The 16,352-nt window shown below is 46.2% G+C and overlaps 1 protein-coding gene across 2 annotated transcripts; it reads left to right on the top strand.

The window, feature by feature from the left end:
• METRN (meteorin, glial cell differentiation regulator) lies at positions 1–15,969 on the top strand. Of its 2 annotated transcripts, none has more exons than XM_080981574.1 (4): positions 1–480; positions 6,359–6,783; positions 11,399–11,458; positions 13,404–15,969. In XM_080981574.1, the coding sequence occupies exons 1-4, from the start codon at positions 392–394 to the stop codon at positions 13,718–13,720; spliced, it is 891 nt and encodes a 296-aa protein (XP_080837700.1). In that variant the 5' UTR covers positions 1–391; the 3' UTR covers positions 13,721–15,969. The 2 variants fall into 2 exon arrangements, with proteins under 2 accessions (XP_080837700.1, XP_080837699.1); XM_080981573.1 differs by having other exon boundaries at positions 2–480; positions 11,393–11,458.
• The last annotated feature ends 383 nt before the right edge of the window (positions 15,970–16,352 follow it).

Here is a 16,352-nt window from a genome sequence, read left to right as displayed (position 1 = left end):
TACACTCCCGGCTCTTCCCTCCGCCCGGGTTGAAACTGCCTTGCGCTCTGCGGGCGTCTTATATAGTCCGTTTCAAACTCACCATGAGAATCTCGGGAGCTTCCCATCTCTCTCCAGGTCTGCCTTGCCCCCGATTGCAGCGTCTCTCGCAGCGAGCGGGGGCGAGGACGCGCTATTTTGCAGCCTGAAAAAGAGGGAAGGAAGAGAAAGCGGGGGATTCCTTGCGAGGAGCCAGAAGCAAGCCGGCAGAGGGAGGAGATGGATGGTGGGGACACTCGGGCGTTCCTAACTCCGCCAGCACGTTCCAGGATGGTGCTCCAAAAGGATTCCTTCCCCTACATCTGATTCTTCTCCTCTCCTGCTTCTTTGCCCAGGAGTTAGAGACCTTAAGATGTCTTTGGCGTTGGGGCTCCTGGGCTTAGTTCTTCTGCATATAGCCCTTTGCAATTACTCAGAAGATCAGTGTAGCTGGAGGGGGAGGTAGGTATTAATTACGAACAAATTTCTTGCCTTCAAAACGTGTAGTCGAAAAGTGATGCTGTTTGACCTTCATTCATCCGCAGAGGTTTTTCCTTCTCTCTTCGAAATACTGGGTTGTGTAGGTTCTTCAAACCTGCTGTGTTCCATGCTAGCAGCTAGAGTTTAGAATGAGTCCTGGTAAGCATTAAGGGAGTCAGTGGTGCAACAGCAATTCAAGGAGACAGGCAGAAAAAGAAATTAGATTTTGGATGCGGAAGCGGTGCAGGGTGTGAGTCATGGGCTTGTCTAGCCAACTAAGTTTTACACAGAGTAGACCCATCAAAATGAATGGGCCTAAGTGAGCCAGGCTCATTAACTTCAGTGGGGTCTACTCTGAGTTAGAACCAACAGTGGCTACAACCCACAGCTTCTTATAAAGAGTAGGGTCAGATTCCCTTCAGGGTTTTGCAAAGCGAGCTGGTGATGGGTCTCCTTAACTGGGCCTTTTATGTTGCAAAACCATGTCCTGGAGTTGGTTTGGCATCCTCCTTAACTGATTGATTTTAGCTTTTTCATGGAATTACAATGGGACTTGGCTGTGGAGATTGGGAGTGCAATTCTATATGTGCATACTCAAAAATATGACTTACTGAGTTCAGTGGAAAAGGATTGCTGCCTAACTTGTTCTGATATTTTATGGATAAGGGAGAGAGAGAAGTATTGGAATGCCCTACTGTTCTTTGACAATGGTTTACCAGAAAGACAAGTGAGGTCATACTTATTTGAGAGTTTAACTTTCCTCCTGGCTTAGTAAACATTGATTGCCCTAAACCATCCTTGTTCACGGACCATAATTCTGGTCTTCTGCTAGGGACGCCTAACTTATACTGGCTGAAACTGATTGAGTGATTTTGTGGACTCTCTTAGGATGGTGCTTGTCATTTGAATCTTATAAGTACTGCAAAATAAAAAGTACTGTAAAATAGGAGAAAAACTTCTGCCTGAGGATTGCTAAATTGGCTCAGTTGGTAGAGCATGACACTCTTAAGCTCAGGGTTGTACGTTTGAGCCCCATGTTGGGCCAAAGATTGCTGCATTACAGGGGTTTGAACTAGATAGCCCTTGTGGTTCCTTCCAACTCTGCAATTGTATGATTAGCTAGAGGCATCATTTTAGTGTGCTACAAGTTTTTCTTCACTTTCCGAACAACTGATTAAATAGGGCAGCCCTTTTTGCAACGTGTGCTGCAGTAGCAAACCGAATCCATAAAGATTTCTGGATTTGGCACCAGAAAGGCTTAGTTTGTTTTTTAATATTATATCCAACCTTTCTATAATTGAAGCTGGTTTGTGACACTAGTTGCTATACTGGTGTCCAGAATGCTGGCCACACTTCAGGGCATGGCATGCCTAGATTGAGATGCAGGGGGTCATAAGAACAGCTGCGCTGGACCAAAGCCTCTGCTTTAGAAAATAATAATAATTTGACAAGCTGTGTGGCTGGAGGCAATGGTACAACTAGGTAATTTTAGATGGTGGGATTTATGGTCCTAAATCCCTATCGCCCCACCCCCAGTAATGGGTTTTCCTTCGCTTCCATCAAAATGTTTCGAGCCAGCCCTCTTGCATTCCAGGGCCCTGTTTCTTATTCTGCTGAGTTGGGGCCCCATCATAGAAATGTAGAGTTGGAAGGGGACCCCCAGGGTCATCTAGTCCAGCCCCCTGTGATCCAGGAATCCTGCCCACAGACATCCCTGGGTGGGCTTGAACCACCAAACTTTTGATGAACAGGAAAGCGCACTGACCCATTCCACCACGGGATCCTCTGCCCTAAAGTCCTGTCCTAATGACACAACTGGCTAGAGGAGAAAACATTGGCGTTAGACTGAATGCTTCTGAGCTAGTGTGGCTTGTGGGACTCAAAATGTTTCTGATACCTGAACATGGTGGCTATGCGATTCCTCCACAGTTGGAGGTAGTAATGTGTCTGAATGCCACTTGCTGGAAACTGCAGGAGGGGACAGTGCTCTTGGGCTTGGGTCCTTCTTGCGGCAGTCATCTTGTTTGGCCACCATGAGAACAGGATGTTGGACTAGACGGGCCATTGGATTGATGCAGCAGGGTCCTTTTGCTGTCTTATACTGAGTCAGACCACTAGTCCATCTAGGCCAGGCATGTCCAAAGTCCATATTGGGCTAAAATTCTACAAACAAACTTCAATCCTAAAAAAAAAAAACCTCAGCAACTTCAGGGTAAAATCATAAAAAGCTCAACAACTTTGGTTGGCCTTCACGCTTGTTTGGCCCTCTTTGAAAATAATTTGGGCACCCCGATCTAGGCTGATGTTTTCTAGACTGACGGGCAGCAGCTCTCCAGGGTTTCAGACAGGGATTGGCCCTGGGCCCTTCTGCATGCAAAGCAGAGGCTCTACCACTGAGCTACGGCGCTTCCCCATTTCAAAAAGCAACAAAAGAACACGTCATAGTTCCTTTGTGTAGAATGCTGAAATGTGACGCAGCGATGGTGGGGTAGGCTGGAGGGAAGGAGGCAGCGCCTGTGTATGGCCACTTACAGGACATCATCATATCGAGCAGAGACAGTGAGAAGTTAATGCAGAGATTGGAGCATGGCTGGCTTGGCCATTTTAGCCTCCTCTCTATGACAGCCCCTTGTGGTATTCATTACAGTGGCCGAGCTGAGAAATACTGGAGATTTGGTTTTATTGCACGTTTCATCTTAAATGGTAACCTTGCACTTGAAATGCGCTTAGAGAATGTATTGACAGTTTGCATTGGAATTATCATAAATTCACCATCATTTATTTCCTTCCCACGTAATTTAGTATAGTTGTATCCTGTGGGAAATGCAAGAAAGAATGACAACATTGTTAGGTTGTGTGGGGGCTTTGAAAGCTGGTGGGGTTTTTTAAAAGTCTCACTAAACAGACCATGCTGGGTTTGGTGAGCAAATGCTCTGTTACAATTTCCCCTCTTTTAGCAGCTGTTCCCCGTGGGAGGTGGGGCAGTCCAGGCCCTTGCTACCTTATAGAGCAAAGGTTGCTGCTGCAGCTCAGCTGAATCAATTCAGCTGTTGAGCCACAGACAGCTGACCATAGTTGTTGTGTGTCTTATTATTATTATTTTCATCGTTATTACACAATCACTGAGCATAACACTTTTTAGGGAGTGCAGGCGGACAAGTCTCCATCCTGATGGGTTTATGATTCAAAATGCAATGTAGGGAAAACATCAGAGGAAGGGGAGTCAGGACAAGCGAGGGCCCCTCCAGACTGGTGCTTTATTGCGGGTGTATTCTGCAACATTTGTATGTTTACATTTGCAAACTGCACTGAACCCTTTAGATCGTATTGAAGGCATAGTTTTATAGGTCTTTTTATATTAAAATAATTGAACTCAGAAACTTGTATTTTTCCAGGGTTGATGACTGACCAGTATTGATTTAGATTGCCCAGTATAATCTGACCCAGAGGTCTTTGACTATGTACCAACCACTTCTCTTTTAAGCCTTAAAATGAAGGGGGGGAGTATAAAAAGGGGGGGGGTGCTTGTTCCTCTCATTAATCCTGTAGGACAACTGTTCTTCCTCCTGTGTCCTTTGCAGAATGTCCAAGATGAAAATGGGAGGCGGGGAGGTATCTGCAGGCAAAGCAGCCTTTTGAAAATAACTCACAGCTGCAGGGCAGAATAATTTAGATTGCAAGAGCTTTGAAGAATTCAACCTTGTGGGTTAGTTCTACTCAGAGAAGACTCACAGAAATTAGTGGGCATGACTTATTTATGCACATTCATCTTAATAGGTCTACCCTGAGTAAAGCTTAGTTGGCTACACAAACCTTCTGTTTTCTGAGTATTCTATGAATATGAATGAACCGTGTACTGCAGTCCATGAACAGGAGAACCCTCAGACTTCATTCATAAAGAAGTGGCCCACTGTGTCTTCTAGCATAATGCGTTTGCTTTTGTGGGGCCTCTAGAGGGCAGCATAACAGGGTTTTGGAGGGGCGTGTCGGGTGTGTGACACAGCTGCCGCATCTGTTTCTCAGTGATCTTGATCCTTTGCAGAGCAGATGAGTCACTTTTGCTGCAAAATGGCAAGTCGCTCCAGAGTCTTCAACCATCTGGACGGCATTGTGCTGCAAGAGACATCTTTTCTGTCCATGGATTGGGAATAGGATGTCCAGGTGTCCTACTTTACAGGGGAAAGTCCTCTGTTCCAAGGGTGGGGAACCTTGGGCCCAGCAGCCAAGTGCAGCCCCCCAGGTCTCTGGCCCTTGGAACTCTCTCCAGGCCACGCCCTTTTCTCACAAGCCACACCCCCAGTGGCCCCTGCGTTGCAACCTGAGTGTTTTGCCAGGCTGAGCTCCATCCCTATACTCTGCTAATGCCTCTGGTTTGTCTGGATGCAAGATAGAAAAGAGTGTGTGACACCATGTGTGGAAAGTAGGGAAGTGGACATATGTTGCTCCACCCACTTTGGTCTCTGGCCCTGCCCACCACTGGCATGTGGCCCCTGGAAGGTTTTCCAGAAGTGAATGCAGCCCCGAGACTGAAATTTGTTCCCTGCCCCTGCAGAATTCAATGGAGCCCTCTGTTTGAAGGCTGTGTGGCCTAAATCCAGATAATGGGCTCTAGCCAATGCTAGTCCTACTCACAGTAAACCCATGGAGATTAACGGACAGGTCTAACTTAGGCTCAGGGTAACTGAATCTCCTCTGAGTTAAACTTCATTGTGTTATAACCATAAGAAGGAAGAGTGGCAGGAACCTTCAACTTACCCGCAAATGTTTAGCACCTAAGCCGCCAAACAGGTCACCAACTTCCTCCTTCTGCTGAGATGTGTTTCTGTTTAAAGTAGAGTGATTATGTCTAAATTTGCATTTTTACATATACACTAGCACCATACATTTTTGGTGGTGGTGAAAAACAAAGTGCCAGTACTCCTATATCTATAAAATTGCTGTGGGTGCCAGCACAAAATGGCTGCCATGGGCAGCGAAAAAAAGAGGTGACTGTGCTCCGTACCGGTGAAGATAACCACAAAAAAGCTATTGCATTAGCATATTTAAAGTTTGTACAAATCTGTGTCTTTTGTCATTTTTTGTGATGCATTTCATCCGTTTTGACAAAGAGTAAGGGGCAACTCTAACTGGGGAGAGAAGAGCAATCTGAACAGGTGTTAATGATGCAGAGGCAAGCTTTGAGAATGTGGTTGAGAAATACTATGGGACTCATTATTGGCCACTGTGTCTCCCTGAGAGCCAGGGCCAGCTCTGACATTAGTTAGGTGCTGGAGAACAGCAGCAATAGTCAGGGGTGGCCCAATAAATCTTGCTGCTTACTTCAATGGACCAGATGCTGCTGTTGCCACTCCATGCCATACACCACTGCAGGACAGCCCAGGATGTTTGGTTGCTCCAGGAAAAACTGGAAAAGCCACCACCCTGCCTCTTCCTCCTCTCTGGAGGCACCATTGCCTGGAGGCAGCCCAGGGATTAAAAAGAGGCTGGAACGGAGCGTGTGGCACAGCAGCGGCACCCCTCTCAGCTGTCTGTAGGCTGCCCCAGTGTGCCTCATGGGTGGGCTGACCCTGGTCCACTGCAATGGCCATTGCTGATGGGTAGACATTTTTTCACACCTGGGAGCAGCAGACTAGCTTGGGAGGATGCTATGCAACACACACAGCTCTGTTCTCCAATGTCTCACCTCTCACACCCTTTCAAACCTCCCTTCTCAGCCCTAACTTGCCTCTTTGCTGGTATTCTTACGATACCAGTTGCTGCCTTCTTCCTGACTGATGTATGTCCTGACTTTTTTGGGGGTAACAGATGAAACTGCCCCGGCTTCCTTGTTATACTAACTCCATTCCACTATCCCTTGCAGCGGTCTGTCGCAGGAATCGGGCAGCGTGGAACAGATCTCCTTGCACTGCGCTGAGGGATCCCTGGAGTGGCTATACCCAGCGGGAGCCTTGCGCCTAAGCCTTTTCCCCCGCCTTCCCACAGGCACCACCGGCAGAGAGAACCCCAGGCGGGTGACAGCCTGCATCAAGTCCTCCAACAGCTTCCGAGGAGCTCAGATTTACTTAGAGAGGGACGGTGTCTTGGAGCTCCTCCTCTCGGAGGCCGACGCTACCTTGCAGCCCAAGGTGCGCTGTTTTAGCTGGCTGCCCAAGGAGAAGGTTGCCCTGTTCCTCCAGTCCACCTTGCACCAGGACATCAGCCGCCGGATCGCTGCCTTCCGCTACGAGCTGCGGGGTGACTGGAACTCCCGCTTCTCGTGGCCGTCCAGAAACCTCAGCATGGAAGGTAAAGTTCTTTTGGCTTTCATGGCTGGGTTTGGAGGGAACATTTTTGATGCATCCGTGGTAGTATTTTCTCAAGCTTTTATCTTCTAACTTATCGCACCCAGAAACCATCTTCTCCACATGTGAGCATGGAGAGACCAAGACCAAGAATCCATTTAGCCATGCCAAATCATGGCTTGTACGAAGCGTGGTTTAGAACCCAAACCATGGTTTGAGCTTCCAAACATATAGGCAACCCATGGTTTACTGTTGTTTTACCATCTCACCAATTCCATTTCCATGGTGTGTGTGTGGGGGTGTAACTTTGTCAATTTAGCCATCATGCCAAAACAGAGTTAAGCCTCCTTAAACATGATTTGATATAATTGTGGATTCAGTTTAAAATAAATGTGACCCCTTCCCTTTCATAAAACTATACAGGGAAATGTCAGAGGGACCCTTCCTCTCTCCCGTCTCCAGATCAGGGTAGGATTACAGGGCAGTAGGTATATGCCCATTTTCAGAAATCTAACATAGACCAAGGAAGTTCTGCTGCTGGGGGGCATTCAATTCACCCAGTTCCTTGGACCTTGGGACCCCCAAACTCCAAACTGGTTCTGCTTTTTTTCAAGAGGAAAATAAGTTAAAGGACAAACAACTCTGAAGTAAAGCAGTTTGGTATAGTTCCTTAACCTTTACTTATGGAACCCCCACATTCAAAGCATGAGACTTTTAATCTCAGGATTGTGGGTTAGAATCCCAGATTGGGCAAAAGGTTCCTGCATTGCAGGTTGGACTAGATGACCCTTGTGGTCCCTTCCAACTCTTTGATTCTGTGAAAGATGGTATCCCTCTGAATACAAGATTCGGGAGAGGGCCAGGGTCAGCATAATCAGCATTCCTCCCTGTTGCTGGCTGTTCACCTGCCTTCTGCCAAATGAGCAGTGAAAAAGGCAAGGGAATAGGACCAGCATCCTCTTAGCTGGCTCTTTCCCTCTGCCTTGCAGTAATGCAGATTTGGCCCAGAAGAAGATAGCAAGCCAATGGGCAGTGATAGTGACACTGGCAAGGAGGGGCAAGGTTTTAGATTTAGGTTTATTAAATGTGTATATTGCTTCTCACTAAAAGGTCCTGAAGCAATATACAAGTAAGTGAAAAATACAGTAATAAATATTCAAAAACATATTTAAAAGAATATAATAAAATGTAATAGCATTGGTGCTGCCAACAATCCCCAGGAAAGGAAATATATATTTGCCTGGCGCTGCAGTGATGCTAAGTTTGGGGCCAGGCAGGCCTCCCTAGGGAGAGCATTCCATACAGAAGGGCTTACTGCAGTGAAGGCTCTTTCTCTTGACACCACACTCTGTGCCTGGCTTGCAGGGAAGGGCTTTGGATGATGATCTCAGGGGCCAGGCAGGCTCACCTAGGGGTCCCCCTGTATAAGACTTTATAGGTCAAAACTCGCTCAGGATATTTTGCCCAGGATCCTTTGAAATCTGAAGTTGACACTTAGGAGGTAGGGATAGACAAATATGTCAATTGCAGGCTTTCCCAGTACAATTCCTCCCATCTTAGCTCAGCTGGTAGAGCATGTGACTCTTAATCTCAGGGTCACGGGTTCAAGCCCCATGTTGGGCAAACGATTCCTGCATTGCAGGGGTTTGGACTAAATGATGTTCATGGTCACTTCCAACTCTACAATTCTATTATTTCTACATAAGCTTTTTTTTTTAGTTCCCATCCATGAAGTTCTCCTAATATACACATTTACTATGCAATCTGCCCTAATATACACATCTTTGCAAACCAATTTCCCCTAATATAATGCATTTCTCTATATTAATTCCACTAATATATGCATTTTATGCATGCTTTACCCCAGTATGTGCATTTTTGCGCACATTATTTGGCTGGGGAAATGCATTGCAAAATTTGGAGAAGCTCCCGTTTTGAAAGATAGATGTGTTTCGGTTTGCATATTGTTTTGGAAAATGTACATTACCTTTGAACATGAACTGAATTGAATTCATCCCCCATCCCCATTCAGGGAAGAAAAGATCAAGGGAGGCTCAGTGCTCTCAAGCTCTATTTCCAAGCTTTCCAGAATCATTTCCCTGGATACTGCTAGGAACTGAATCCTGGAACAGATGAATATTTGCATCATATTCTTATGCCTATTGTGTTACAAGTGGCACATGCGTAGGATCATGAGCCACTGTGGTGTAGTGATTAGAGTGCTGGATTAGAGCGTGGGAGACCTGGGTTCAAATCTCTACTCAGCCATGAAGCTCGCTGGGCCAGTCATTGCCTCTCAGCCTAACTTAGCACACAGGGTCGCCTTGAGCTCCTTGAAGGAAAAGGAGGCTATAAATGTAAAATTAAACAAAATAAATAAGGAAGAAACATGACATTCAGGGCTATTATAGGTCCTGCTGGAAAGAAAGAGTGCATGTAGCTGGGGCTGTTTGCTTTTTCCTTGGTGTGGAAATAAGGTTGCCACACAACCAGAAAATTTATGTCCTGATTAGAATGGTGTCCTTTTTAGCCTGTGTGAAGAAGCTTTTTCAGCCCTGGGGCTGCATTCCCTCGTGGTCAACTTTCCGGGGGCCACATTTCAGTGCTGGGTGGGGCCAGGGCAAAAGTCTGTGGAACGATGGATGTGACTCATTCACTTGCGCAGTGCCTTAGCCCAATCCAAGAGTTGGTTCAGCAATTCCAGGCTCCAACAGCACACTGGGCTTTCTCCAGGCAGGCAAGAAAGCATTCCTTTCACAAAGCAATAGCTTTCTATAATGGTCAGAGTACTATGACTCATATATCCTTTAAAAAAAAGAAGAAGTCTTTCCCTACTTGGGGTAAAGGAACTCTGCACATGCTCTGAGGCACCCTGATGCTAGAGCATTTGCAAACCAAACATGGAAACAGTCTTAATTTGCTTCCCAGGCTTAGGAAAGCGGAAACTCCTTTTGCTGTCATTGCATTTCAAGGACTCCGAATGCTGTGTGGGCCTCCCTCACGGCAAGGGGAGGAGGTGGGCAAGTAACCCAAGCCGTCCGGAGTGTGCTCAGCAATCGAAAACACAAGGCCGAAGAAGGAACATCTAATCGGCCTCATCTCTGAGCTAACAAAAGTCCAGTGTGCGGCAGCTCGTAGCGGAGTCACCCGCCAAGACGTTCAGCTGCATCTCAGATAAGGCCTGAACATGGTTACCATAGCAACCCTAGGCATTCTCCCCAACTGGGGAATGGCTTTTTTTCTTTTTTTAATACTTTTTACTAGGCTTTGTCTTGAGAAATGTTGGCACCTAGGGAACAGCCCAGCCCAGAGTTAGGCCCACTTGAGCCCTACCAGCTTAGCTCTCTAATGCCAATGGGATTGTGCCCAGAGGGCATCTTAGGAAAATAGGAGGCTGCCTTCTACCAAGGCAGGCCATTTTGTCAGGCCTATTTCTTTATTACATTTCTATCCCGCCTTTTCCTTCAAGGAGTTCAAGGCAGTACACATGGTTCTCCCTTCCCCCATTTTATTCTTGCAACAACCCTGTGAGGTAGATTAGACTAAGAAGCTGACTAATTTCAAGCAACCTTCTACAGGTACTTAAACCTAAGAAGACCAATTAGTTGGAGCGTGGTGCTCATAATGCCAACATTTCTATTTTGTTTGGCTGTAAATCTTAATTCTTATTAAGTATATTCTTTCCATTAAACACTAGGAGCAGAAGGGGAAGCTTAAAGCTAAACCTTTTAGTTTAGGGTTTTTAATGTTTCATATCTATCTGTCTATCTATATCTAGTTATGGAAAATGAGAATTTATGTTGAGTTAATTTTGTTTATAGAATTTAGGTTTAAAAAACACCCCACCTCTGCATATGCCAACTTGACATTTAATACATGAAGAGTTTGAAAACTCGCAACAACCCTGTGAGGCAGGTGAGGCTGAGAGGCAGTGGCTGGCCCAAGGTCACCCATTGAGCTTCATGGCTGAGTAACTGTGAAAGCCTCATCTCCCAGCTTTTAGCCCAACTCTCTAACCACAACACCCCTCCTGATCAAGGATGAGGAAACTGTGGCCCTCCAGATCTTGATGGGAGTCAGTCTGAATGGTCAACAGCCAGCGATGATGGGAATTGCAATTCAACAACTTCAGGAGGGCCACTGGTTCCTCACATATTGTCTGGCAGTGGCTTTCAAGGCATTTGGTCCGGGAATCTTTCCCAGCTCTTCCTGCTCAGCAGAGAAGCCCCACATAGAGCTCATTGCAGGAATCCAGTCTTGAAGTAACCAGTGCATGAACTGCTGTGGCCAAGTTTTCCCAGTCCAGGAGCAGTTGATGATATTGTACCAGTCACAGCTGATAAATGATGCCTCTAGCCACAGAGGCTGAGTCTCTAGTGTCAAAGATGAATAGAGTGTACCAGCCACTTTCCATATTTTCAAGTGAAAATCACCGGGCCCAAAGATGCCCTGGAGTGTGATTTCTCCTTCCCCTCCATAGATGAAGCAAACTTTTCACGATGCCTTTCTACACTTTACTTCTGCCTCCCCTCATTCTCCACATCCCTTCTCTAAAGACGAACAATTGGCATGAACTCAGTTTGAGTGACTGTTTCTTTTTTTCTCTTTGGAAGATGCAGGGAGCTGCCGTCCGTGTAACAACACTGAGATTCTGATGGCCGTTTGCACTAGTGATTTTGGTGAGTACATCTTCCTCAATGTCACGTTTTCCGCTCCTCTCTTCAGCATCGTAAATTGAAGCTGCCTTATACTGAGTCATTGGTCCATCTAGCTCAGTATTGCCCACACTGACTGGCAGCAGCCCCTCAGGATTTCAGACTTCTGGACTGCCCAATTTGCTTAGCAATCCTTATTGCATTCATCATTGCAACCAACCCTGTGATTGTGATTTACTTGCCTAATGTTACCCAGGGACCCAGGCCTAAGAACTGTTAATTGCACGGCTCTCTCTTTTGCTTTTTCCTTTTACATGGGAAAAAAATGCCATAGAAATCACTCTTAATAATGCATGTGCAGCTGTGAAAGCTAAAGCCTGCCCTTCTGGAACTCTGTCCCTGAATGCTGCTTAAGTAGCTAACCAGGAGCTGCCTACCTGCCAGTCCGGGCTGAGGCACCAGCAGCCAGAGCTGCCCCCACAGAGCAACTCGCTCCCCAGCTGGGACGATGTGGCCTTTCCATTCTCCCCTTTAAATGCCTGCACACTCAAGGCTGTCCGGCTCAGTGGGCAGTTGCCAATTATTGCCCCGCACGCTCTGCTAACCTCCAGATTTGCAACCCTAAACAATAGGAGAAGGGGGTCAGGGGGTCTGCTGGCTGCCCACTCCAAAGTTCCCATGGCAACCAGGAAGTCAAACAGGAGAACAAGGGGATTTGCCACGCCGGATCAGATCACGAGCCTGTCAGAATGATCTCGGAGGGGCTAATTCTTGCTGATTTGGAGGAAGCCAAAGGCACCTGCGTGCAAGCAGGCTAATAGCTGGATTCCTCTCCATAATTGGCTAGATCTGACCAGTTATATTCAGCTGTAGCCTTAGAGCTGGGTGCCACTACAGAACCACTTCTGTTGATTGATTTGGTTTTGTTTCCATGCTGCCTTTCAGTGCAGGGACCGCCAGTGTGGCTGAGAAAAATAAAAATAATAAAACAAGCCCAGCAGCCATAAAGTACAGCATTGATTTAGAAATGCCAACAAATACATAAAAGCCAAGCAAGCAAAACCAAACTGAAATAACTGATTTGTTTGTGGACAAATGTATGCCAAAACAAGTAAGTTTTGCTGTTTGCCTAAAGCAGGGATGGGGGACCAATATCGGGTCCTGGGGCCAAGTGTGGCCCTCCAGGCAACTCTGTCTGGCCCTCGGAGATCTCTACAAGCCACACTCGCCAGCCCTGCTCCATGACCACCTCAAGTGCTTTTGCCTAGCCAGAATATGTCCTTGAACTGTGGCAAAGCCTCTTGCTTCCTGAGTAGAAGACAGAGAGAGACGCGTGTCAAAACTTCTGACTTTTGCAGAGCTGGAGTGCAGCCTATTGTACAAAAATAAGGGCCAGATCACCTGCTCCATCCGCTCTTTGCCTCTGGATCCACCCACAACTGACATGCCCCCCACCAAAGCTTAGTGTTGAGGGGTGAACTACAGCTCCCAGGATTTTTTTGGGGGGGGGTATGCTTTAAATGTGCTTTAGATGCATGATGTGTGCACATGGATGTAGCCAGGATTTGGGGGGGCCCAGAACCGATGTAATTAGTTAATGAAGTATTTCTATTGTTTTACTTGATTTGGGGGGCAGCTGCCTCCCTGCCCCCCCCTTGACTACACCCATGTGTGTACACATATCCGTGGTTTGTAGGATTTCACACAAACACACACACACACACACACACACACACACACACACACACAGTTGGGTTTTATCAGTGTGCCACTGCTCTGTAAGTTATTGTTGACATTGTATTGATATATCTCATTGACTGTGCTATTTTTAGTTTTTAAACTGCCGTACATTTGGATTTAATCTGCTGTTTGTTCTCTCTCTGTGTTTTGTAAAACTGCTGTTGGCCAGTATATATATATTTCAAACAAACAAACATTTCTGTTTTCTCCACTCCTTCCATCCCTGCAGTCATCCGTGGCAATATACGGACAGTCTCCAATGAGATGGAGTCGCAAGAATCCATCATCAGTGTCAGTGCCACCCGGATCCACCGCCAAAAGTTTGCCTTGTTCCAACCGGTTGGCAAATATGGGAAATCCACGGGCAGCATCCGTACTCTGCTACGGTGTGGGGTGAAGCCGGGACCTGGCAGCTTCCTGTTCACCGGGTGGCTGCATTTTGGGGAGGCTTGGCTCAGCTGCGCTCCTCGCTACAAAGACTTCCGCCACATCTATGAGGGTGCACGCCAAGCTCACGAAAACCCCTGCGAAGTCTCCTTGGACTGATTTGTTGATGGGAAGTGGGTGGCAGGAATCGGTTTTGCCAAGAGGGCAGGATCCACACACACAAACCACACCGTGCCCATGCTGGAAATGGCATTTCCTGGCTTAACAGTGGGAGACGAGACCTGTCTTTTGAACCCAGAAGGAACAAGCTCTTTTCTTTCCTGTATGAGACTGATGGCCCTACCCATAACTTTCTCATTGGGTCTTTCCAGCAAAGGGAGGAATTGTAGGCCAAGCGAAAGGGCAACTGAGCTCCTCTCTGGTTAGGTTGGAACATGCCACAAATTGCATAAAGGGAATTGAAACTCTCCCAGTGTGTGGGAAATGTTGTCTTGCTCAGGACTTCTTTATCCTATTATTTACTGGAGCGCCAAATCAAACCCACACCTAAAAATAAGTGCATGATGCCCTTCCTGAGTTCCGCCCCACCCCCCAGCAAACCCCTATTGCTATTGCCTATGGATCGCATATGCATTACCACCCCTCCCAACAGGAAATAGCATCACAGACAAGGAGACACTTCATTCGCTGCTCCTGCCTCCTTCCCAGTTTCTGGATGAGCTAAGGAAGCCTGCAAAGCGACCTCGTCTCTGTCTCCCTTCTGCGGCTTCCTTGACAGGAGAAACACCAGGATTACATCTCGGTCAGTGGCCAAAAACATAACAGGAATGAGATTCTCTTTTGAAAAAGTACAGTCTTGATTTTCATTGGAACACCTTCATTCAGTCAAACGTGGCAGAAGACATCAGGTAGGAAGACAAAGTGAGCAAGCAGTAGAAGTGAGAAGTCCGTTTACCCCTTCTTGGGCAGGTGATTTTGCAGGCGGGCCTCAGACCTCCATGTGAACTGGTGAATGACAGGCCGGATCATTTCCTGCTGCCAAATCAGCCAATGGTGGCAGAAATTTGGAGGGTGTTCCCCTGGGCATAGGACCAACCACCCAGTGGCAGTGCTTAGCCCCACGCCCAGGGCCAGGATATATTGCGGGCCTGCCTGGCCTCTCTCTTCCTGCGCCGGTTCTGGAGGGCCAGGCTCCATTGGATTGCATCGTGGAATTTTCCTACCTGATTGAATTGTGGATCCTGGATCGTTCACTCCTGCTGGTGTGCTTTGCTCAGTGTACACCTTTAAAAGAAAAGAAAAGAAAAGCCTGCATCAATGTAACACTTGAGATGCCACAGATATGGCTATAGTTCAAAGGCGGGCAACCTGTGGGCCCTGCATATGTTGCTAGACTCCCATCATTTGCAGCCAGCATGGCCAGTGTTAAGGGACGATGAACTTGTAGGTACACCAAAATCCTGCAGGGCTACAGGTTCCCCAACCCTGTTACAATCAACCTTTCATGTTTCTCTGCCCCTATGAATTCCAAATCTAGATAATCTAGTCCATCGGATATGGATTTCTAACCCAGCTTCAATGATGAGCTCAGGTGTTAAGGACCCAACCCCAGGTGTTGTTGCAGCTTTTCCTGGTAAAATTTAATACCCTGTCCCTAACCTAGGGGTGGACCCCCTGCCTCTCTCCAGATGTTGTTGGACCCCCACCTTGTTGAGGTGTGGGTTTTTTGTATGTGTCATTTTTTCTCTTTTGCTTGTTTGTTCTTACATATTTGAAAACCTAACAAAAACAAATTTAAAAATACAGTTTCAGAAAATGGAAAATAAACAAGCAAGCAAAAGAATTTAAGCTTGAGAAATTAGCCTGTCTACAAACCACCTTAAATCAGTTTTATTAATCCAGTTTAAATTAAACCACTGAAAATCTCAAGTTTAGGTAAACCCTTAAAACTAGTTTTCAGTCCAGTAATTATTATTATTATTTTTACAAGTGAGGATTGAAGGAGTATCATGTGCACTAAAGTTATAACGATACCAAATTTGAGATTTTGTTTTTTAAATCTAAATTCTATTGTAAGGTTTATGTGTATGTGTGGTTTCTTTCATTTTCTTTTCTTTTAAAAAGTGAAATGTTAATATAAAGTGAATCACCACAGTCAGAGAGACACTGCCAGATGCATTTGGGCCGTCTGTAGTAATTTTTAGACCAAAAGCAAAACAAAATGCTGAGAAGATCTGTAATATTTTAAATATAGTTTTTGTACATATTCATGTCTGTGTACAGGTCAAGAGAGACAAATCTGACTCTATGTAGCTTGTAATGGTGGGATTTCTTTTCCATTATTAGTTCTTTTTTAATCTTCCATTTGTCTTGGGGCTGGGAGGGTACATTAAAAATGCTTCTTAGTATTGCCTGATCTATGGTGATTTCTCTCCCTGGCTGGGTTTATTCTTTCGCCCCTTGGCAGTCTTCAAACAAAATGAACGGAGCACTCAAAAGAGCTGGAGGATGGTCAGCTAGATAATTATTTGTCTAGGGAAGCAGCCGAAACAGCAGCGGTCAAACGAGCTCGAATAATTTAACAAGCTCTGGAATGTGCAGTAGCGAAGGACAAGGCCGGAGCATTGATTTTGGCACCTGAGGCGGAAAATCCCAATGAGTTGCGCATTGCACACATAAGCACACACACGTATAATAACTGACCAGTTGCCACCTTTGATGAGTTTTCCAGAAGTGCAGCTCAGTGAGTGATGAGAATGGAAGCATTGGGACACAGAGCTCTGTTGCTTCA

Source organism: Podarcis pityusensis (assembly GCF_964106645.2).
Source record: "Podarcis pityusensis genome assembly, chromosome: 14".
Lineage (NCBI taxonomy): Eukaryota > Metazoa > Chordata > Lepidosauria > Squamata > Lacertidae > Podarcis > Podarcis pityusensis.
Note: the sequence above shows the minus strand (reverse complement) of the source record. Positions and strands in the feature narration are given on the sequence as shown.

Bases quoted from the DNA above. Each gene is read 5' to 3' on its own strand.
- METRN (XM_080981573.1), top strand. From the start codon at position 392: ATGTCTTTGGCGTTGGGGCTCCTGGGCTTAGTTCTTCTGCATATAGCC. The intron at 6,784-11,392 runs GTAAAGTTCTTT...TCTCTTTGGAAG, and splicing joins CAGAAACCTCAGCATGGAAG to ATGCAGGGAGCTGCCGTCCG. The intron at 11,459-13,403 runs GTGAGTACATCT...CCATCCCTGCAG, and splicing joins CGTTTGCACTAGTGATTTTG to TCATCCGTGGCAATATACGG.